Here is a 20,203-nt window from a genome sequence, read left to right on the forward strand (position 1 = left end):
AAAGAAAATGGAGAAGGGGGAATGGGAAATGACTGGTTATTTTATGCATGGGTTAGGGAGGCATGAAGAGGAAAATCATAAAATCAAATAGCTTGAATTACAATTTCAATTTAAAAAAAATAGTTACTTGATGTTGGCATACTCTAGTCTCTAAAAATATTTTACAAGTAAAGAACCAAGAGAGAATAAATACTAAGAATTCTGAAGGAATTCTGAAGGAATTTATGGAACTATGACCTCTCTGTGGCTGCTAAAGTCCGATTGCAAAAATACATCTGATGTACCTTTCGGAATTATTGGATATAAAATAGCACATCACTATTATTATCTTTTTCTCCGTTCCTTTATTTTATGCAGTAAATAAGAAATCATTTTGGAACTATTTTAATTCTTTATTCCTTTTTGTCTTTAGGAGTTGTACAGATGTTCTGTGCTGCATGATCTTCTTACTGTTCATTATTGGCTACATTCTTTTAGGACTTGTGGGTGAGTAAATACAGGTAGAGAAAATATTTAACATTTGATAATGAAATAACTAAGTCAATGTCACGTATTAAAAATTAATTGTCTTTTTTCCAAAAGACTTATTATTGATAGTTGTCTTTTCTGGAGGGAATGTATCTCACCAGGACATACTGGGTAGCAGACACAGTAAAAAAATAAACACAGAGCAATTTTATCAAAGGCAAGCCCAAATTACTTAAGTAAATGCAATTGTAATCATTTTTTACTTTTGGAATTCTATTAAGCAACTAATTATGTTCACGTTGTTATTTACCAGTAAGAACTAGGGCCTAGATCAGATATACAAACTTTTCTTTTTATATGCAAATTTAAAAAGAAGGAACAATTATTAAGAATTTCACTAGATAATTCATTGGCATGTAAGAAGTCCTAGTCTCTTTGCCCACCAGAAAGAGATAACCTGTTGTTTATTGTTAGCCTAAATATTTTTCTATAAAAGTAAAAACAGAAAGGACAAATAGAGAGATTATTTGGATTTTTAAAAACTATAAAAGGAACTAATGTGAATATTTTCTGTAAAAAGATTTCACAATTGTATGTGAATGTATCATACATTTTTCCCCAGAGACATAAGTAGTGTCTGTTATTGTTGACTTAGGAAACTTTGATATATTGTTGTTAGGATGAAGGTTGTGAAAGTCAGATATTAGCTTCCAGTGCCAATAATTAGTGGCATGGAGTTAACGTGGATAGAATGTATTAGTAGGAAGGAAGCTGTGCCCTACCTAGGGAACAATGGAAAACATTTTTCCCTGTTCTTCAGTTGTATCTTCCAATAAGAGAAATACTTTGGGAATAGCAATTGAAAGTTATTTCCAAAAAATAATCTCTATATTGCCATGTAAAAATTACACAGAATTGGAGAATTCAAAAACTTAATATAGAAAAATAAGGACGGAGAGAAAAATAAAGCAGCATAAATGACAAAACTAAATAATATACTTTTCTAAGGCCTTCAGGACATTCTTTTGTTATTTCTGAAAGTATTTTAACTTCTAAACATTAATGTAGTTGTAGCACGATACACAATCTGTAAATTGAATATTATAATAAAATGCATTTTTTTATGTAACAAATGAAATTTTAGATCCCCTAACTTTGGGACACATCTTTCTTTTTTTTTTTTTTATTTTTATAGATTAGGAGGTACAAGTGCCATTTCATTACCTGGCTAGATGGTGCAGTGGTGAAGTCTGGGCTTTTAGTGTATCTATCACCTGAATAATGTGATGGATACACTAAATAATGTGGCGGATACTTTGAACCTGATAGGTTTTGTTTGTTTTTACTTTTTGTCATAGAATTGGAATTTGCTGCATAAGAGAAAGAAGATTTGGAATTGGTCGGATCTAGAGTTTCCTCATATTGTTTGGTGGGCTTGGGGTGGTTACTGAACCTCAGTTTTCCCACCTGGAAAGTGTGGAAGCACTACCCACCTTGGTGGGTAGTGAAAGTGAGGAGTAAATGAAATAATACCCAGTTGCACTGATAATGCTGCATAATAGTACTGGACAGTATTTTGTTCAATACCATTGTATAATTTAGTTCTGAATTTTAATACATTTCTTTTAAATTATAATTTACTATATTATTTCTATGGCAACTCACAATTTGGGTTATTAAAGTTTGAATGTGCTCAGGAACTTCACAAAGATCTCATCCTGTGACCAGAATCTTTTCAGTAGGAGGCCTCGTTTTATAATCAGCTAAGTCTCTTCTCCATATCTCCATATCTCAAAGTCTAATGTAATCCTCAGAGAAACGCTTTTTGTCCTTATGCAGAGTGGGAGAAAGCCTCGACCACTCTCCAGTAGACACAATAGAGGAAAGGACATACCATCATTTCCTCTGGTGAGGAAGTGAGACGAGAAATTTGCCTTTTTGTTCAAGATCTTCAGATTCAGTTTGTAAATGTCTTAATTCACATAAGGAAATTGAAGGATAAATATTCCTTGATGAATAACTATGTTCACTATCAGATTAATTCAGTGATACCCCCAAATTTATCCCATTGCCCCTGATTAAAATGAGTGGCTCACAAAATTCACTAAATATATATACTCTCCTCATCCTTAAACTACAAATATCTTTACTGGTTTGTTTCCAAGATAAACTTAACTCTTCAATTACATCCAATGTCAGACTAAAAGAAGCATGAAGGAAAACGATTGGCAGACGTTACCAGAAGTGCTGAGAATTTTTTAACATGAAAGAATATATATTTTGACTTGAGGAAAGATGATGCTAAGTCAGTTTCACTGATGTGTCATTAAGTATTTTGGCACCGCGGAAGAGTCATATTTCAGGGTAGTCCTTGAATACAACAAAGACACTTAACGTTAGGCTGATGAAAAGCAGAAACTCTATTCAAGTGAATAAAGTAGAGTCTGAGTAGAAGGTAATCAAATATTCTTGCAAGATCAAACTAACATTTATGATAATAGCCCTCTTTTGTCATACTTCAGTGATAGTTGCTATTCAATTATGAAACAAACTAGAAAAAAAGAACAGGAATATTTATTATGGAAATTATTCTTTGCTATCTTCTTGCTAATATTATGTATACAATAATACATAATTTTAATGTTCAATACATTTTTATTTCATTTTCTTTCCAAAGGGATTTCCAGTTGAACAATTTAGTTCATTTTTTTATTCAAAATGTTAAGGGGGTACAAATGCTTTTGTTACATGGATACCTTTTGTAATGCTTGAGTCAGGGCTTTTAGTGTGCCTACCACCTGAATAGTGTTCGCTGTATCTGTTAGGCAGGTTTTTACCCCTCCTCTCCACCCCCTCTCCCTTTCTAGATTTCCTATGACCTTTACATCTCTTTGTGCCCATGTGTGTGCCCAGCGATTAGCTCCAAGTTATTACAGAGTACATGTGGTGTTTGTTTTTCCATTCCTGATATACTTCACTTAGGATAATAGTCTTAAATTTCATCCAAGTTTGCTGCAAAAGACAATATGTCATTCCTTTTTATGGCTTGGTAGAACTCCATACTATATATACACCACATTTTCTTAATCCGTTCATGAAGTAGTGGGCACTTAGGTTGATCCCACATCTTTGCAATTGTGAATTGTGTTGAGATAAACATTCAAGTGCAGGTGTCTTTTTGATAAAATGATTTCTTTTCCCTTGGGTAGATACCTAGTAGTGGGATTGCTGGATTGTATGGTACATCTACATCTATTTCTTTGAGGAATCTCCATACTGTTTTCAATAGAGGTTGTACTAGTTTGCAATTCCACCAGCAATGTAGAAGCGTTCCTTTCTCTCTGCGTCTGCTTGGCACTTTTTAACTGTGTCCTCTGCATCAAGCACAAAAATATGTTGCTGAATTATTTAGATAATTTACTGAGAAAGTAAACAGACCAGTCTTAACTGGACATTGCTTCTCTTCTGTATTCTAGAACAAACTTTATCCAAGGAAGAAAGATTCTACACCCCCCTGCTTCCTGTTCTTATAGTGTCTTCCCCCAAGCAGGTTCGTGATTGCTTCCCTAATAGAGAAACGAACCAAGTCAAAGCAGACCAGTAAAGAGCTTTGACATGTAGGTAATTTGTAGATCAGTACAAAGGATTAAAGGAATCCCATCCTGTCTCAACTAGAGACAGTAGATCTGAAAGTGCCAAGTACGGAAGGAAAGAAGGAGGTTTACATAATTCAGCCTTAAATCCTTTGTTGAATGAGGTAGAGATTAAACAAAATAGTTAATAATAAAGTGAACAAACCCAACCCCATCATTTCTAGTATTACAGTATATGTTGTCTTGGGGTGTTAATATAGTCACATGTCTATTTTTCCATTCATTGCTTAAGGAAATCTTGGCTATCACACTCTCTCCTGACCTGAACTATCCCAGAACACCAAGGAGGGAGTAGTCTTATTTCCAATTTCTAGGTAGAGAGAGAGAGACTTTACAGTGTGCTGGAGCTCTGACATTTTAGTTCTGCTGTTTGGTATCATTTTATGGTCCATTGCTCACCTGGATCTTTCCACGACTGTAGTGGCTTCCTACAGTAGGATACAAGACTATTTATTTATTTATTAGTTTTGGGAAAAGATAAGTCTTTATATAAAGCCAGCATTTCTAAAGGTGGCTCATTCTGCAAATAAGAAGAAAATGGTTGTCTTCTCATGATCCAGTATGGGATTTGCCTTCTTTAGATTTTTGAATAGTTGCTTAATCATGTTACTTGTAAAATCTTGTTTGTTCTTAATGAAATCCAATATTTAGTCTCTTATTTCCAGAACTTCTGAGATTTTATTTATGGTATGAACCCAACCAAAAAGAAAAGTCATATGTAACACCAGGAACATGGTATTATTCCTTTTCCCCTCTGAAAATGGAGTAGCAGCTGTGTTTTTCTACATAGACTTATCTTCAAGTCTAATTTTCAGACTTAAAGTTATATGTCATTCTGTATTCTCCTTGGTTAGCAAGGGGATAACTTGAGGAGGGATGTCCTTTGTGTATTCTATTTCCTTAGCATACTTCTTGTTTTTGTTTTTAATACCCAACTGTCTTACATCTTAGTATACCTGCTCTGAAGATCAGTTGGCATTTGGCCAGTTGCACTTGATGCACTTGCTAGCTGGTCCTACTGATCCAAAGTTCTCTTAAACTTCCAGCTGGATGATGTTATTTGAGGAGCAGACTATGGCATGATGCTATCCATTGGTTCACCGTCGACTTGACAGCTTTGTTTCCCTTTGGGGTTTATCCATCTGGCATGTATGAAAAAAGTCAGTCTTCCATCTCACTCCTCACTGCCTTTGCATATATTTCCACCCTCTATTCAGAGCCTGGAAAAATCATGACTATAGCTTTTTAAGTCTTTAAGCAATGCTCAGCCCTTGTTCCCCAAAGCATGACGAGTGTCAGAATGGCTGCATCCAAGGTGGCTTCTTTTTTTTTTTTTTTTGAGACAGAGTCTCACTCTTTTGCCCAGGCTAGAGTGAGTGCCATGGTGTCAGCCTAGCTCACAGCAACCTCACACTCCTGGGCTCAAGCGATCCTTCTGCCTCAGCCTCCCAAGTAGCTGGGACTACAGACATGCGCCACCATGCCCGGCTAATTTTTTCTATATATTTTTAGTTGTCCGATTAATTTCTTTCTATTTTTAGTAGAGATGGGGTCTCGCTCTTGCTCAGGCTGGTTTCAAATTCCTGAGCTCAAACAATCCACCAGCCTCAGCCTCCCAGAGTGCTAGGATTACAGGCGTGAGCCACCACGCTCGGCCCCAAGGTGGCTTCTTGCTTTATAAGAACCAGCTTTTACTCTTAGGCCCTGCTATTAAGCCCCTATGATGCCAGCCTGGTCCCCCACCCCCACTTCATGATAAATTCCCATTTTGGGTATTTTTATCTTCTTTGGCCAGCAGATCTATTTCAAGTTTGATCTGATCTATCCTAAATTAAAATTTCAGGGAAAAATGTTTGAGGTCTTGTCCCTTCCTTCTCTCAAAGCAAATTGGCCTTTCTCCACCCCAAGTGATATGAGGAAAGAATAAGCCATATTTTCATAACTGAAAGAGGTCACTCAAGTGACCTTGTGAAAAACAAAGATAATACCAAGATGACTTTTTGATTTTGTCTCTACAAGGAAGCAGTAAACAGTTTCTCTTACTAATAAATAAACATATAAATACTAATTTTTAGTTTAATTTTTCCCAGATTTAGTGAGGCATGATTGACAAGTTAAATATTGTATATATTTAAGGGGTTCAATATGGTGTTTTGATATACATATATCTTGTGTGATGATTCCCATAATCAAGCTAATTAACATGTCCAACACCTGACATAGTTACCTCTGTGTGTGGGTACGTGTGTGTTTGGTAAGAACACTTAAGATCTACTCTCTTAGAAAATTTCAAGTATACAGTACATTATTAGCTATAGTTACCATACTGTGCATTAGATCTCTAGAACTGATCTGTCTTATAACTGAAAGTTTGCATCCTTCAACTGTTGTCACGTCATTTCCTCCTGGCAACCACCATTCTATAAGTTTGAACATTTTAGATTCCACACATAAATGAGATCATGCAGTATTTTTATTTCTGTGGCTGGCTTATTTCACTTAGCATAATGTCCTTTAGGTCATCCATGTTGTGGAAAATAGTGGAATTTCCATCCTTCTTAATGCTGAATAGTATTCCATTTTGTGTATGTATATGTATGCATACACACACGTATACATGCACACACATATATACCATAATTTCTTATCCATTCACTTGTTGTTGGACACTTAGGTTGTTTCTATATCTTGACTATTGTGAATAATGCTGCAATGAACATGGAGGTTCAGATATCTCTTTGACATACTGATTTTATTTACCTCAGACATATACCCAGAAGTGGGATTGCTGAATCATATTGTAGTTCTAATTTTAGTTTTTTGAGGAACCTCCATACTATTTTCCATAATGGCTGTACTAGTTGACATTCCCACCAACCATGCACAAGTGTTCCCTTTTTCCATACCTCCTCAACACTTATCTCTTATCTTTTTTAATATTGCCATCTGTATCTCACAAGGCATCCTGTTGTTTTAATTTGGGAGCTTGGTGATGTTACCCCAATATCCGTAGTAAGGAGAGCTTAGTGTACTTTGGAACTAAAACTACCTATTGGATCATAGCTTGGATGCATCATTGTAGCCAAGTTAAAATCATGTCTTTCAATAAAAAATAAGAAATTAAAAATAAATTTTAGCTCCATTATTTTTAAAATTGTTTTAGTAAACTTTTTAAATGAAAATTATTATATTTATAGATAACCAGAACCAGCATTAAATGTCCTTTTGCATTCTTTACAAATATATAAACATTTACAAATTAAATTACAAACCTATACTTCCTTTTGTTTGGAAGTCCTCAGTTTAAGAAGAAAGCATTTAGGTTTTACTCTTTAATGAGCAGATTTTTTAGTGCTGATTGAGATTTTTTACTATTTGTTGTATTTTGCTGAAAGCATGCATTCTAGATGATTTTAAGTGGAATATTGTTAGCATGAGAAGGGACTGATTTGTGCTCAAGGACACGACCCTAAACTCACCATTGGGTGAAAGAGGCCACCTGTGAAATGATAAACAACATTTTTCTTATCTAGGCAACTGGATACAGGGCAGCTTCCAAAAATGTTTCTATAGCAGCAGTGTCATCAACACAGATTTTCAAATTCGGTATCATGTGTCCTATTATCTGCTTCATTGCATTTGTAAATTGCTTGTGTTAAAAAGCCATAAGCACAATTTGGCAGGCCTGTTCCTCACATATTAAAACAGTTAAAATATACCTTTAAGGGATACAAAATAATGATTTGAAAGCCAACATCCCCAACCAGCAAGTGTTTAGGGAATGCCTTTGCTGCCCCAAACAGATTTGCAGTTAATTTTTAAGTGTCAGTGCAAGCAGTTGGTCTAATCACATTTTCTCCTTGACAGAGGGCTTTTTAATGGCTGCAACTTCTGACTCAACCCTAGAGCACAACAGGAACATGCTTTGCAAATGTTTGAAAATGAGAGATAATGTTAGATAATAATACTCGCTCCTGGTAGTTTAGTAACATGCATTTCCTTGATATGAGTGAAAGGATAATTTGCCTGAATAAAATTTTCACCATCTCTTACCAATCTTTGGTTACCTGCTATGAATTACCCTAATAGTATTCTTTTACACATAATTTCTCTTCTCTTTCTCTCTTATACACACACATAGACATACATACATGCACGAATATGCCTCAACTTCACTTAAAGTGGTCTTTTAAAGTTATTTCTAAAACAGATAAGATAATGAAGAAAAAGATGACTAATCCTGATTTGTATTGATTGCTGTGTAACTTGACCATTTGGTTTTATTCACCAACATAACCCAGGCAGTTTAATTCTAGAGCCTGTGCTCTTAACCACTATACTATATTGCCTTTTATTTAATAAAGAGGATGAGTGAAGAATAAACAATAAAGGTTACTGAGAGAGAGGGCAGACCAGAACCCCATGATACTCTTCTAATGCTTTCCTCTCCTTCCCTCTTCTCCCATCCATTCTAATTCCACCCTCAGCTGGGTTGAAAACAGTGAGTATTGGAGAACAGTTTAGTACCTAAACTTCAGGGGAATAAGTGAAAGGCAGGTATTCTTTTGCAAGCAAAGATCATGAACAATCTGCAGTCTTGTCCCTCTGAGACTGATGTGGATTCACTTTGCTACAGTGTCATTGTTAACTTTCAGTGATTGTAAAATTAGCCCTGCCCCGGTGTGGTGGCTCACACCTGTTATCCCAGCACTTTGGGAGGCCAAGGTGGGAGGCTCCCTTGAGGTCAGGAGTTGGAGAACAGCCTGAGCAACATAGTGAGACCCCATCTCTACAAAAAATTTTAAAAATTAACCAGGTGTGGTAGTGCCCTCCTGTAGTCCCAGCTATTCAGGATGCTGAGGCAGGAGGATCTCCTGAGCCCAAAAATAAATAGCCTCTCTTATGCATTGGACTAAAAAGAGGAGTACATTCTTTATCATAATCCATTCCTAAACAGAGTTTGTTTGTTCCCTTCAGTTACTATGGAGCAAATAAAATTATGTCAAACAATATCTCTTTCTTTGGCATTTTTTGGCCAGGAAGTCCTCCAAGGATTTCATGGATCTTTCAGAAAAGTGTTATTTACTATTAAACGTTAATAAAGAATATTATATGTAGCATTTTTGGATATAATACATTGCATCAATGTTTAGAAATGATGAGAGCTCTTCTTTTATATAAAGCAAGGAGGTGTTACCAATTATAGAACTTCAGTTAAGCAAGTAAACAAGACGAGGGACGGTGAATGGCTGGTGGCCTTGATCTCTTCAAAGAAAACTTGAATAGAAAGAGAAGGACCTACCTGAACAGAGCTGTGGAATGCACGGCTAGCACTGGCAAATATATTGTGCTAAAAAATCTCCCTATAGTTCATTATAGAAAATAACCTGAGGCACCACCTCTCCATCCATATCTGGAACCACACTCTCCCTGCTTTCCGTGTAAGCACTACGCAGGTCTCCCTTCAGGCCCCAGTGCCCATCATGCTCCCACCCCTCACAGGATTCTGTCCGTGTTAAAAAGTTCATCTGCTGGAAGCCTCTGAGCCTCTGTTCATTTTTCAGGTCTCAGCTCCTGAGTCACTTCTTCAGGGACGTTGTTCCTGACCTCCGTTATTTGGTCATTTGCCTCTATGAATCACTCTTTTCATGCCACGTATTGCTCCTTTGTAGCACTTGTCAGAATCAAAATTTCACATTTATTTACGCAATTAATTCATTATGATCTGTTTCTCCCAATAGACTGTAGGCCCTTGAAGAGTAAGGACCATTATATACTCAGGGTTTAGCGTGGTGCTGACACACAGGAAGCACTCAAAATATAGTTGTAGAATAAATGAAAAAGAAAAATTTATGCAACAAATGAAGAAAACATAAACTCTTGTCCTCATTATTCCAACTAGTGCTTTACCTAAAATACTAAAACAAAAAAAATTATCTTCTAATGTGAATCAAAATCTTGAACAGGTTGTGAGTAGTAGTGGACTAACATTGTTCAGAATAACCAGAAAAATAAGTATATTAAAGTAATCAGTAAAAAGTTAGACTTGCCAGGAAAGAAAACAATAGAGATGTCATGAAAAGTCTAATTTCATTTCTTGATTATTTGGCTGTTTTTCCATTCTCTTTCAATTCCATGTCTATTTTTTACAAATCTGTTTTAAGAATATGCTTTGTCCCTTCTTTTACCTCCTACTTTCTCCCCTTCCCATTCATATACTCTGAAATTTAGAAAAGGTGTCTTCCTGCTCTTTTCTTTTGCTGTTCCATGTGGCAGTGAATTCTGACAAAAGAAAGTTAGAAAACCTTACGTGTGTGTGTGTGTGTGTGTGTCTGTGTGTGTCTGTGTGTGTGTGTGTGTGTGTGTGTGTTTAATGAAGTCCTGAATGTCTTTCTAAAAGTATCTAAAGTCCTTGAATAGGCTGGTCACTTGTTCAGAATATGGACTGAGTATTTTTTATTTGCCCCTCTGGATCTATTCTCTGCCCTCCTCATCCTGCTCTGTCCCCTGGGAAGCTGGCATTTATGGATTGCATCAACAGGCTTTCTTGTCCTCTGGCTTCCAATTTGGTTCAGCCTATGGGAGTAATCAGCAGAAGATTGGAGGGCAGGAGAATGAGTTTATAGAATTTATTCCTCTGTCTCCCTTGCTCGTGGGTCACTGCAGTTTGGCTGTACCTCTCTACCTAAGGCACCTGCTCCTGTTGGTGAGCTCTCTCTGTTCAGCTTCTGTCTCTGGGTTTGGGTGTCTCCTTCTCCCTGTGCCCTTACAGGCCTACAGGTGAAAACAGCTCCCTATTGGTGCTCGCCTCTGGGTTTTGTACCAGCTCTTGCTTATTTTCCTTAATTTTGCCCTTCCCTTTATATATCTTTCCTTTATGAAACTCTCTTTCACTATCCTACATGAGTATAACATCTGTTTCCTGCCAAGATCCTGCTGTATTCTACAAAACAGCTCCCCAACCTTGAAAGGTGTTGTTTCCTGAGAGGTGGTTTAACTGAGTCTTCAATAGGGTATGCTACTGTTCCATTGGCCCAGCTACTTCACGGTGATGGGGTTTAGCTTTGGCCATCCACTCTGACAAAGTTGTCACATAAGCATTTCTAGAAGCCAGGTCAGCCTTTATGTATAAAAGTCCACATTATCAAAACCAACATTGTAATCTTCTTCCCTGTTGTCATGATTACTTTCTCACAAAACTATTGAGCAAGTTCTTTTCCATTTTGATTATTTAAAACTACCTCTGCAGAGAAGGGTCTTTACTAAGCAGCCACATGAGACATAAATATCTTCATATTCCAGGTCTGTTTAGGGGTCTGTTCTTGCAGTTATTTCCCAAACTTCCTTGCTGTTAATTACCTAATATTTTTCTTTTCTAGTCCATGACAATGTGGCCAAATCATTGGCCTCTATCTGTAAATAGATAAATGATTCAGCTCATCTATTTTTCCAGTCAAAGTAGACAACCAGAAAAATTTCCCCTAGTCAATGCCACCAAATTCTCCAGAGCTGTCTATAAATCTGGTTTTATTTTTTTCGTTCTCAGTTAGCTGATCAAAGGGACCTTTCCATGAACTGTAGGTATGTGTTAAAGCAATGCATCAGGAGTCAACACATTATTATTGTAAGAAATCTTCTGATGTAACTTTCTTGAGCCTTCATGACCTTCTCAAGCGTTGTACGAATATATCATTTCCACTTGGTAATGGAGTGCCGCTGGGCACAATCAACTGTAGGCTTGATGGATCAGATAACATCCATTAAACATCGTGATGGGCAGCTCATGTCATTGAGTGATCATTGAGAGCCCAGGAGCTATTTCTCAAAAGAGAAATAGTTATTTCCTGAAAAAAAAAACCATGGATTTTTCTCCAAAACCCTAGGGACCTCCACTGTGATTCTCTAATAGGTATTTGCCACGGGCTGCATAAAGCATTTTGCTCTCTGACAGGTATCTTAAGTGAGTTCATTCTGTCATATAGATCTGATGCAGGCCTGCTTATATAGTAGCCTGAATTATCTGGAAATTATTTTATTTTTATGAGCCCTACTCAAAACTTGCAACCAGTATGTGTTGTGCCTCTTTTAATAGCAGAAAATGCAAGGTATAGCAACTTATCTTTTCACTTTGGTGGAGGTATAACTACTGGACCACTCAGGAACATCACTGAGGTGGAAGACCCCTGTTTTTCATGAAATTTATCTTCTATCCATTAGCACACGCATGTCTTTATAAGGCATCAAGATTATATGCTAACCGATATTCTCCAGATCTTATAAGCATGATGCCATCAATGTAAGAAATCTGTGTGGTGTTCTGTGAAGTAAAGATATTATCAAAACTTTGTAGATTAAATTGTGTCAAAGAGCCAGAAGGTTATATAGCCTTGAGGCCAGAAAGTGAAGATGCAGTACTGTCCATGCCAAGTGAATGCAAATCCCCCTGATGTTTTCTACTTTTTGGAAAAGGGAGAAAGCGTTTGTTAAATCAATTGCTGCATCCAAGGTGGTAGAGGCTGTTTTGATTTGTTCTAGTAGAGAGACAACAACTTGAACAGCAGTTGAGATTACAGTCGTGAGTTGGTTGAGCTTACGAGAATCTACTACCATTCTTCAGAGTCCATCTTCCCTCTGCACTGCCAATTGGTATGATATATAGTTTTCTATATGTTGTCTAAAATGTGTTAAGAAATAGTATTATACTAAATAAGAGATGTGTTCATCCCTATATCCTTAGAGTCTGTGTGTGCCCATCACATAGTAAGGCCCAGCAAATAAATGACTAAATGAATAGGAATATGATAACTGAAAATTCAGTATGAATGAATGAATGAAAGGGAGTTTGAATACATTCTCGACTGGAATTTTAAGATAAAGCATTTCATGTTCATTTTCTTTTAAGGACTAAGGTAAATATAGATATTAGATTCTGTATAATCACTTAGGCCCTGAAGAATATTTTAAATCAAGTTGAGGGTTCCATGTGTTAAATCATACAGCAAAGAATCAAAAAATACTAACATCCTAGAAATTATTGCTATAAATTTAAAGCACAATAAAACAAATCAAATGAAAAAGAGGATTTTTTCCTAATTATTATGAATATTTAATTTGAAAAAGAGAAAGATGGTATTACTACATCCTTCAAGTATATAAAAGATTTTTAAAAGGTGCATAGTGATTAGTTATTTATTGCTATGTTGTAAATTACTCCTAAACATGGCAAATTAAAATAACAAATATTTCTTATCTCACAGTTTCTGTGGCCAGGAATTTGGGGACAGCTTGGCTGCATGGTCCTGACTCCAGGTTCTCTATGAAGCTGTAACCAAGCTGTAAACCAAATCTGCAGTCACCTGAAGTCTGGACTAAGGTGGAGGACCTGCTTCTCGATGGCTCGCTTCCTCCACCCCACTTCCTGCCTTCCTCCCTGTCCCACTGATGGAGGGGAAAACTTGCTTTTAAATATTTGAATCTAGAACTTCTCTTTTAAATTTACAAAAGCTAAAAAAGTGGATCTCGTGGAGGTAGAGAGTAGAATGGTGGTTTTGCTTTTGGAGAAACCCAAATAAGATAAGAAATAATGTTACTGAATCCATATTGAATGCCAAGAACCATGCTAGACATTCTACTCTCATTATCTTCTTTCATATTCTAAACATTTTTGTGGGATTATAACTGAACCAACCTGCATTTATTTGCCCGTTTACATTGGAAAGTCAAACACCAAAGCACCGGGTTTTGGCAGCAAGAAAGGTTTATTGTCAGGCAGCCAAAATAAGGAGACAGGAGTCAGACTCAAATCTGTCTCTTTGAGCTGGGGGTTTGGGGGACGTTTTATAGTCAGAGGGTAATGAGGTGTGATCTGGTTGGATCTTGCCATGTGGTGATGCCAGGAGACATGCTCTGACTGGATTCTGCCATGGCGTGATGTCAGGGCTTGATCTGATTGGATCCTGTATTCTGCCATGCAGTGTCCACATCTTAATTCAGTCCCCAGTCCTCCGTCCAAGCACTCAGTTTCCATCCACGGTTGCATGCTTGGTCCATCTGGGCATGCTCAGGTTACATGATCTTCAACCTGGGGGTCCGTGGCAACTGAAAAACAACTCACAACTTTGCCACATGAAAGTTGAACCAGTTTGATTTGATGCAGTTACAGGAGTGGGTATGATTATACTCATTTTGTAGTAATAAATTAGAAAGCCAAGACTCAAAATAATTAAGTGACTTCAGGGTTACAGATAATATTACATAGAAAATTTGGCAATCCAAATACTTCTTTACGTGATCATTTCTGAATTAATGATTGTATAGAAAAAGAATCAAACTTTTTTATTCAGGATAAAGCTAAAAGAAACATATTACAAAAATAGATCTGTTTCTTAGGTTTAGCCAAAATCTGTCAAACTAAGATATAGAAACAGAATATAATGAAATAGTATCTGGAGACATTGTATATTGAACACTTAGATGTCATTTAAATGCCTTATTTATAGTCCACTTTCTTTATTCTGGAAAATAGACACAGGAAGATATGTCAGTGGAGAGCTACCCGAATGAGTCAGATTTCATAAGAAGGTATTAAAAGATGAAACTGATTTGGCCTCTGTGACATTGGAGAAAGAATTAGACAAAGGGGACTTTTTTGAGTGCTTACATACTGAAAAGAAAGGTTTAGATTGATGAGAAAAATTATTGAGAAAAATTTCTCTTTCATATTAAAATTCTCATTCAGAATTAATTTTTTTAAATCTTCCCAAGTCACACAGGCCATATATATAAGGGTTATTGAATTATAACATGAAATGTCAAATCCAATAAATATGGGGAAGGAGATAGCTGGGCAAATATTAAAGGAAGTGAAGGACAAAGAAATACGTTTTTTATATGCAGAGGCAAGCCTGACTGAAGCATTTCCTAGATTTTTAGAAATTATTTTAGTCAAATTGGAAAATTTAGAAATATTTGGCTAGAATTACAGAGCTTTACCCAATTGAACTAATGGATGTTACTCTCTGTGATCCTATGGTCTAGCTATCAAGTATATAATTCTTGAAAAATAAGGGTGATAAGTTTATATGAGGTGGAACCCAGCATCTTCATAGAAAATAGAATTGTGCTCTCAGTTTTCGTGAAGTTTGAGAATGCTTGATATTTCTATTAATCTCTGAGACAACCAAACAAAACGTATGGTAAATCTTTATTATGTATTACCTTTGCTGTTGCTATTGTTTGCCTTTGTAATGCCACATAAAATTATGAAGAACTGGTCAATTTGAATTAGGCATTATAGTATGAGTCCTTTGAATTTTTGAATGGTTTTCACTTATGTATCACCCAAAAGTATTACATCATATCATTTGCTGTAAATTTATTAGCTCTGCTATGAAGTCATTTCATTTTGAACCCTAGACAAAGTTACTTGTAGCCAACTAAGCTTTCATAGCACATCCTATAAGTCACATTTTAATAAATGTCATTTTCTAAGTGCATTACCTCATGTTTTGGCTACAACCCAGCTGAATCCCGAGAGAATAAGAGAAATGTGCTTTTTGACTGGTTCATCCATATTTTACTTTACTTTTCATTAAGAAATTACTCTTTGAAGAAAATCAATAATCTTCTGTGACTGAAGGGAGAGGTCAGTGTGTTGCAGCAGTGCATTTTAATATCTCGAATCAGACTGCCTTTGCCAGCTGTTGCTGATAGAGTTTTTGTCCTTTCTTATTCCTGCAGCCTGGGTACATGGCGACCCTAGGAGAGTGGCTTATCCTACAGACAGCCAGGGCCACTTTTGTGGCCAGAAGGGCACCCCCAATGAGTGAGTATGGCCACCTTTGCTTTGTGTGATTTTACTGTCAAAACTAGAACCTAGAAATCACTTTCACTTTAATCCTACTAGATTTCTTAAGAAGACTGAAATTCGTAAAGAAGGCCTTTCCTCTCCCTTTTCTACAGATAGCTGTCATACGATATGACTTAAGACACCATATCATTGTTATGCAGCATTTTATTAGACTGCGTGGAGACTCTGCTTAGTAAAAATATAATTATAATGAGTGAGTTGGACCAGTAGTCTTATCAGAAGTCATATTTTTAAAATGCCTTGTAAAATGAGCTATTAGAAGACTGAGTTGTGAGTAGCTGCTAAAAAGCTAGACAGTGCAGTTGTTAGAATGATTTTTGTCACACTGCCTACTGATAAATCATTCCATCTTTCAAAGTGAGAATCACACCCTGAAAGTCTTCAGTGCTTGGTAGGCTTTTCAAGGCAACTCACACTGCTGTGGACGAGGCTCCTGAGCAGCTAAAACAAACAAGGAAGAATGTTTCATCGAATTTCTTTCTAATGTTAATCAGAAGTTTCCATTTCTGAAAGCAAGTTTTCTATTTTTTTTTTTAACCTAAAAAACAAACCAAAAACCCCCATAAATCTCACATTTTTAGAAAATTTTCCCTCCTCTCTCACTGGTCTGTTTCTTTTCTGTGGATACCTGGGGTTGTTGCTGAATCTTCTGGTTCTTCAAAACCAATTCTATTTATAAAAGCTGGTTTGGAATGGTTAAAAAAAAAAAGAAAAAAAGCAACAAAGGCTCCCTCCCCACAAGAGCAACAGCAAAAACCATGGCTCAGAATGCTTCAGTTAAGTTCTTTGTGCTGCCCACTTGTAACTGTGGAGTTTATTATTCCAAGAGAGACACAGATTAAAAAAATAGATCCAGGAAAAGGTTGACAAAATTCATAAAGTAGAAGTAGTAGATTATCACAGATAATCAAGAAAACTCAAAAATTTCAGGTGGGGGAGGAAAATCCTTAATCATGCATGTCTCGGTGAGTTTATGGGGGACAGATTAACTACTACAAAGCGTCCTCATTGCCTATTAGAGACAAGTGGACTAAATTCTGATCCAGAATGGTAATTCTTATTTTAACTTCAGTAACTCAGAAAATCTTAGACATTGCCAACATGCCAACAAAACCTTCACACTATGAAGGACAAAGAAAGCACCAATGGTAAAAGAAGTCATACAAATCTCTAAATCTCTAGTTCTTTCAAACAGGCTATTTTTAAAAGAGCTTTTGTAACAATAAGTTTTCCAGACCTAAGCCAATGACCCACTTATTTCAAACAAAAATGTGCCACCACAAATTTCAGTCCATAAAGATCATTCAAAGACTATCCTCAGTTAACAGGTAGACATGTTCCTCAAAGTATTATTTATAATAACAATATATTGTAAACTATGCAGATATCCAATAATATGTGAATAATAATAAATTATGGCCCATCAAGTAAATGAAATATAATGGAGCCATTGAAAATTATGTTCGTATGTTCAATAGTTGATTCTGTTGATTTTTCTTTATAGTTTCTGGGTTTTATGTCATGATTATAATTGCCTTCCTCCTCCTGAAAATAATATTCTCCTATATTTCTCTAGTATTTTTATGGTTTCCTTTCCTATAAATTTCTAATCTACTTGGAATTTCTTTTTGTATATGGACTGAAGCAGAAATCAAATTTTTTTCCAAATGCAGAGCCAATTATTTCAGAATAGTTTGTTGAATAATATGCCCTTTTTCTCTTCTGATTTCTAACAAAATTGTTATATAATAAATTTATATATGTTTGTTTCTGAACAGTCTGACCTATTCCAATGTATATTTTTAAGCCTCTCGATTGTTTTAAATGTGTATCGATTTAAAATTTTAATAAGTTACTTTAAATTGTGCTAAGTGCTTTATTAGTAAGTAAAAATATTTATAAGTATAGGGAAGGCCCTAGAAAGGTGTTCAGCAAGAGGGATCCAATCCGTTTTACATTTTTGTAGGACCATTGTGTTGCTTTTTTGTACCTTCTTGAGCTGTTTCAATTGTTCACAATAAGCATGTATGCAGAAAAATATTAGGCTTTTCTCATTTTGAAAAAGAATAATGGCAGATTTCATTATAGATATGAAATAAAATTATGAGTAATTTTTATTTTATTTATATGCTTATATGTATCATAAATTTCTATCAAAAATATGTATTCTTTTGCATTCCCCCCAAATTTTCCAAAAATAAAGAATTAAAGAAAAGTACATAAGCTGAGGCAATGGATTATCTTAGTTATTAAGGCCCTTTTTAAAAAAACAGGCAAATTTTTTTTTTTAAATGAATAAATACCCTGGAGTCAAATTCTGACTTTACCTCCTTATAGTATTGATCTTTGGGCATGAAACACAACCTACCTCAGCCTTAAATTTCTGATAATGATGCAAAAATTAAATGACAGAACGGTAATTCAGAAGAAATTTGTGTTGTCCTTTCTATTTACAAAGCACTTTCATGTTCCATACTACATCATTTGTTGAGGTCTCCCACAGGGCCAGTCACTATGCGATATGCTAGAGATACTCCAGTACGTAAGACACAGATTTCTTTTTCAAGGATCTCTTCGTCTTCAGGGATAGAGTCAAGAAAGCCATGGATTTCAATCTAGTGTGTTCAGTACAGCGTGCTGTCTTAAGACTGAAGTATACTGCTGTCAATCCCACCAGAAGCAGCCCCCACATGTCCCCCCACCATTCGTTTCCCTAGTAAGTCTCTGGCATAAGACCCTGATTTACTGTCTTGAGTACTTATCACCACCTGAATTTATCCTGATTATTAAGTTGTTAACTTTGTTTATCTCCCCCCACTGTGCCCAAAGTTCTTTGAGATCAGGGCATTCTGTGTCATTTTCACTGTTGTGTCCTCAGTACCTACAACAATGTCTGGCATTGTAGTAGGTGCTCAGTGAATTTATTGTTAAATGAATGAGAATAAAGGGGAAACACAAATAAGAATGATTTGCTCCCCAGGTGGAGATCAGTGTAAAGATTTTATCAGAGCTTCCTAACACCATTGCTAAGTGCATCTCATTATTATACTATCATTTGGAAAATTAGGAAGCTGAAATTCAGAAAGATGAAAGTACTTGTTAAAATCCGAGTGACTACTAAATGGTGTCAATGGAAAAAAAGACCAACTCTGTAAAATAATTTTAAAGAGATTTACTTTGAGCCAAATTTGAGGACCATGACCCAGAGCCACGCCCAAGAGGCCTTGAGCAAGTGGACTCAGTGTGACTGGGTTATAGTTTGGTTTTATACATTTCAGGGAGACAGGGGTTACAGGTAAAGTCACAAATCAATACATGGGATGCATACATTGATTTGGCCCGAAAAGGTTGGCCATCTTGAAGCAGGGTCGGGGGTGGGGGGGGGGTGTTACAGGTTATTGGTGGGTTTAAAGATTCTTTGGCTTGTAATTGTTTAAAGACATGAAGCTTTCTCTAAAGGCTTGGAATGTTTTAACATAGAAACTATTTATCAGAGATAAGCCACCGGACATATACTTGTTGTGTAAATTGAGGATTTGTAGGTTTGTCTTGCATACCTTAGGCCTATTAATGGGCTACAAAGGATGTCTCCAAGAAGGGAGTGGGGCATGATGAGGCATGTCTGACCTCCTTCCTACTGGCAGGCACTTTAGTTTTAGGATATTCCTTTGGCCACGAGGGAGTCCATTTAGTCAGCCCGTGGGGGGGTGAGTCTTAAAATTTTATTTTAGTTCACAATGGCAAAGGTAGCACATTCTAACTCCAAATCCTGTGCTCTTTAGGCTGCACACTGACACACTTGTAGTGAAATTGGTTTTCCATGTGGCATGTTTAACTAGGCCTAAAAATCTTAAACAGAGCTGGTAAAAAGTATCATTAATTTTTTTAAAACTCCAAATAAATTTGTGTGTGTGTGTGTGTGTATTTCTCTGCCAATTGAAATACATCTATATCAGAATGTATTTATGTAAGCAATTTAGGCAGCTTCAAACTAGGGGAATTTACTTGTTAGATTGAAACAATATACTTATTTGCGTCATTATGTACTTAAAGCAATCCTTAGATTCCCAACTCTGGGAGACATTTTTATGACTGCGTTTAAATTCCATGTCTGGAGATGGTATAATAATATTTGAGATACAGAGTTTGGCCTTTTATGCTTTATGACTAAGTGAAAGGACTCTAGGAGAAACACCGGGAGTTTTCTGAAGTG

At 36.2% G+C, this 20,203-nt stretch overlaps 1 protein-coding gene across 1 annotated transcript in view; it reads left to right on the forward strand.

Moving 5' to 3' along the window:
• Positions 1-20,203, forward strand: part of SLC44A5 (solute carrier family 44, member 5) — a 119,515-nt gene that overhangs the window by 45,432 nt on the left and 53,880 nt on the right. The window contains exons 2-3 of the mRNA XM_012661041.1: positions 413-486; positions 15,861-15,945. Of these exons, the coding sequence (XP_012516495.1) occupies positions 438-486; positions 15,861-15,945 (134 nt within the window). The 5' untranslated portion in view covers positions 413-437. The remainder of the gene's footprint in view (positions 1-412; positions 487-15,860; positions 15,946-20,203) is intronic.

Source organism: Propithecus coquereli, unplaced genomic scaffold (assembly GCF_000956105.1).
Source record: "Propithecus coquereli isolate 6110/MARCELLA unplaced genomic scaffold, Pcoq_1.0 Scaffold7, whole genome shotgun sequence".
Taxonomy (NCBI): Eukaryota; Metazoa; Chordata; class Mammalia; order Primates; family Indriidae; genus Propithecus; species Propithecus coquereli.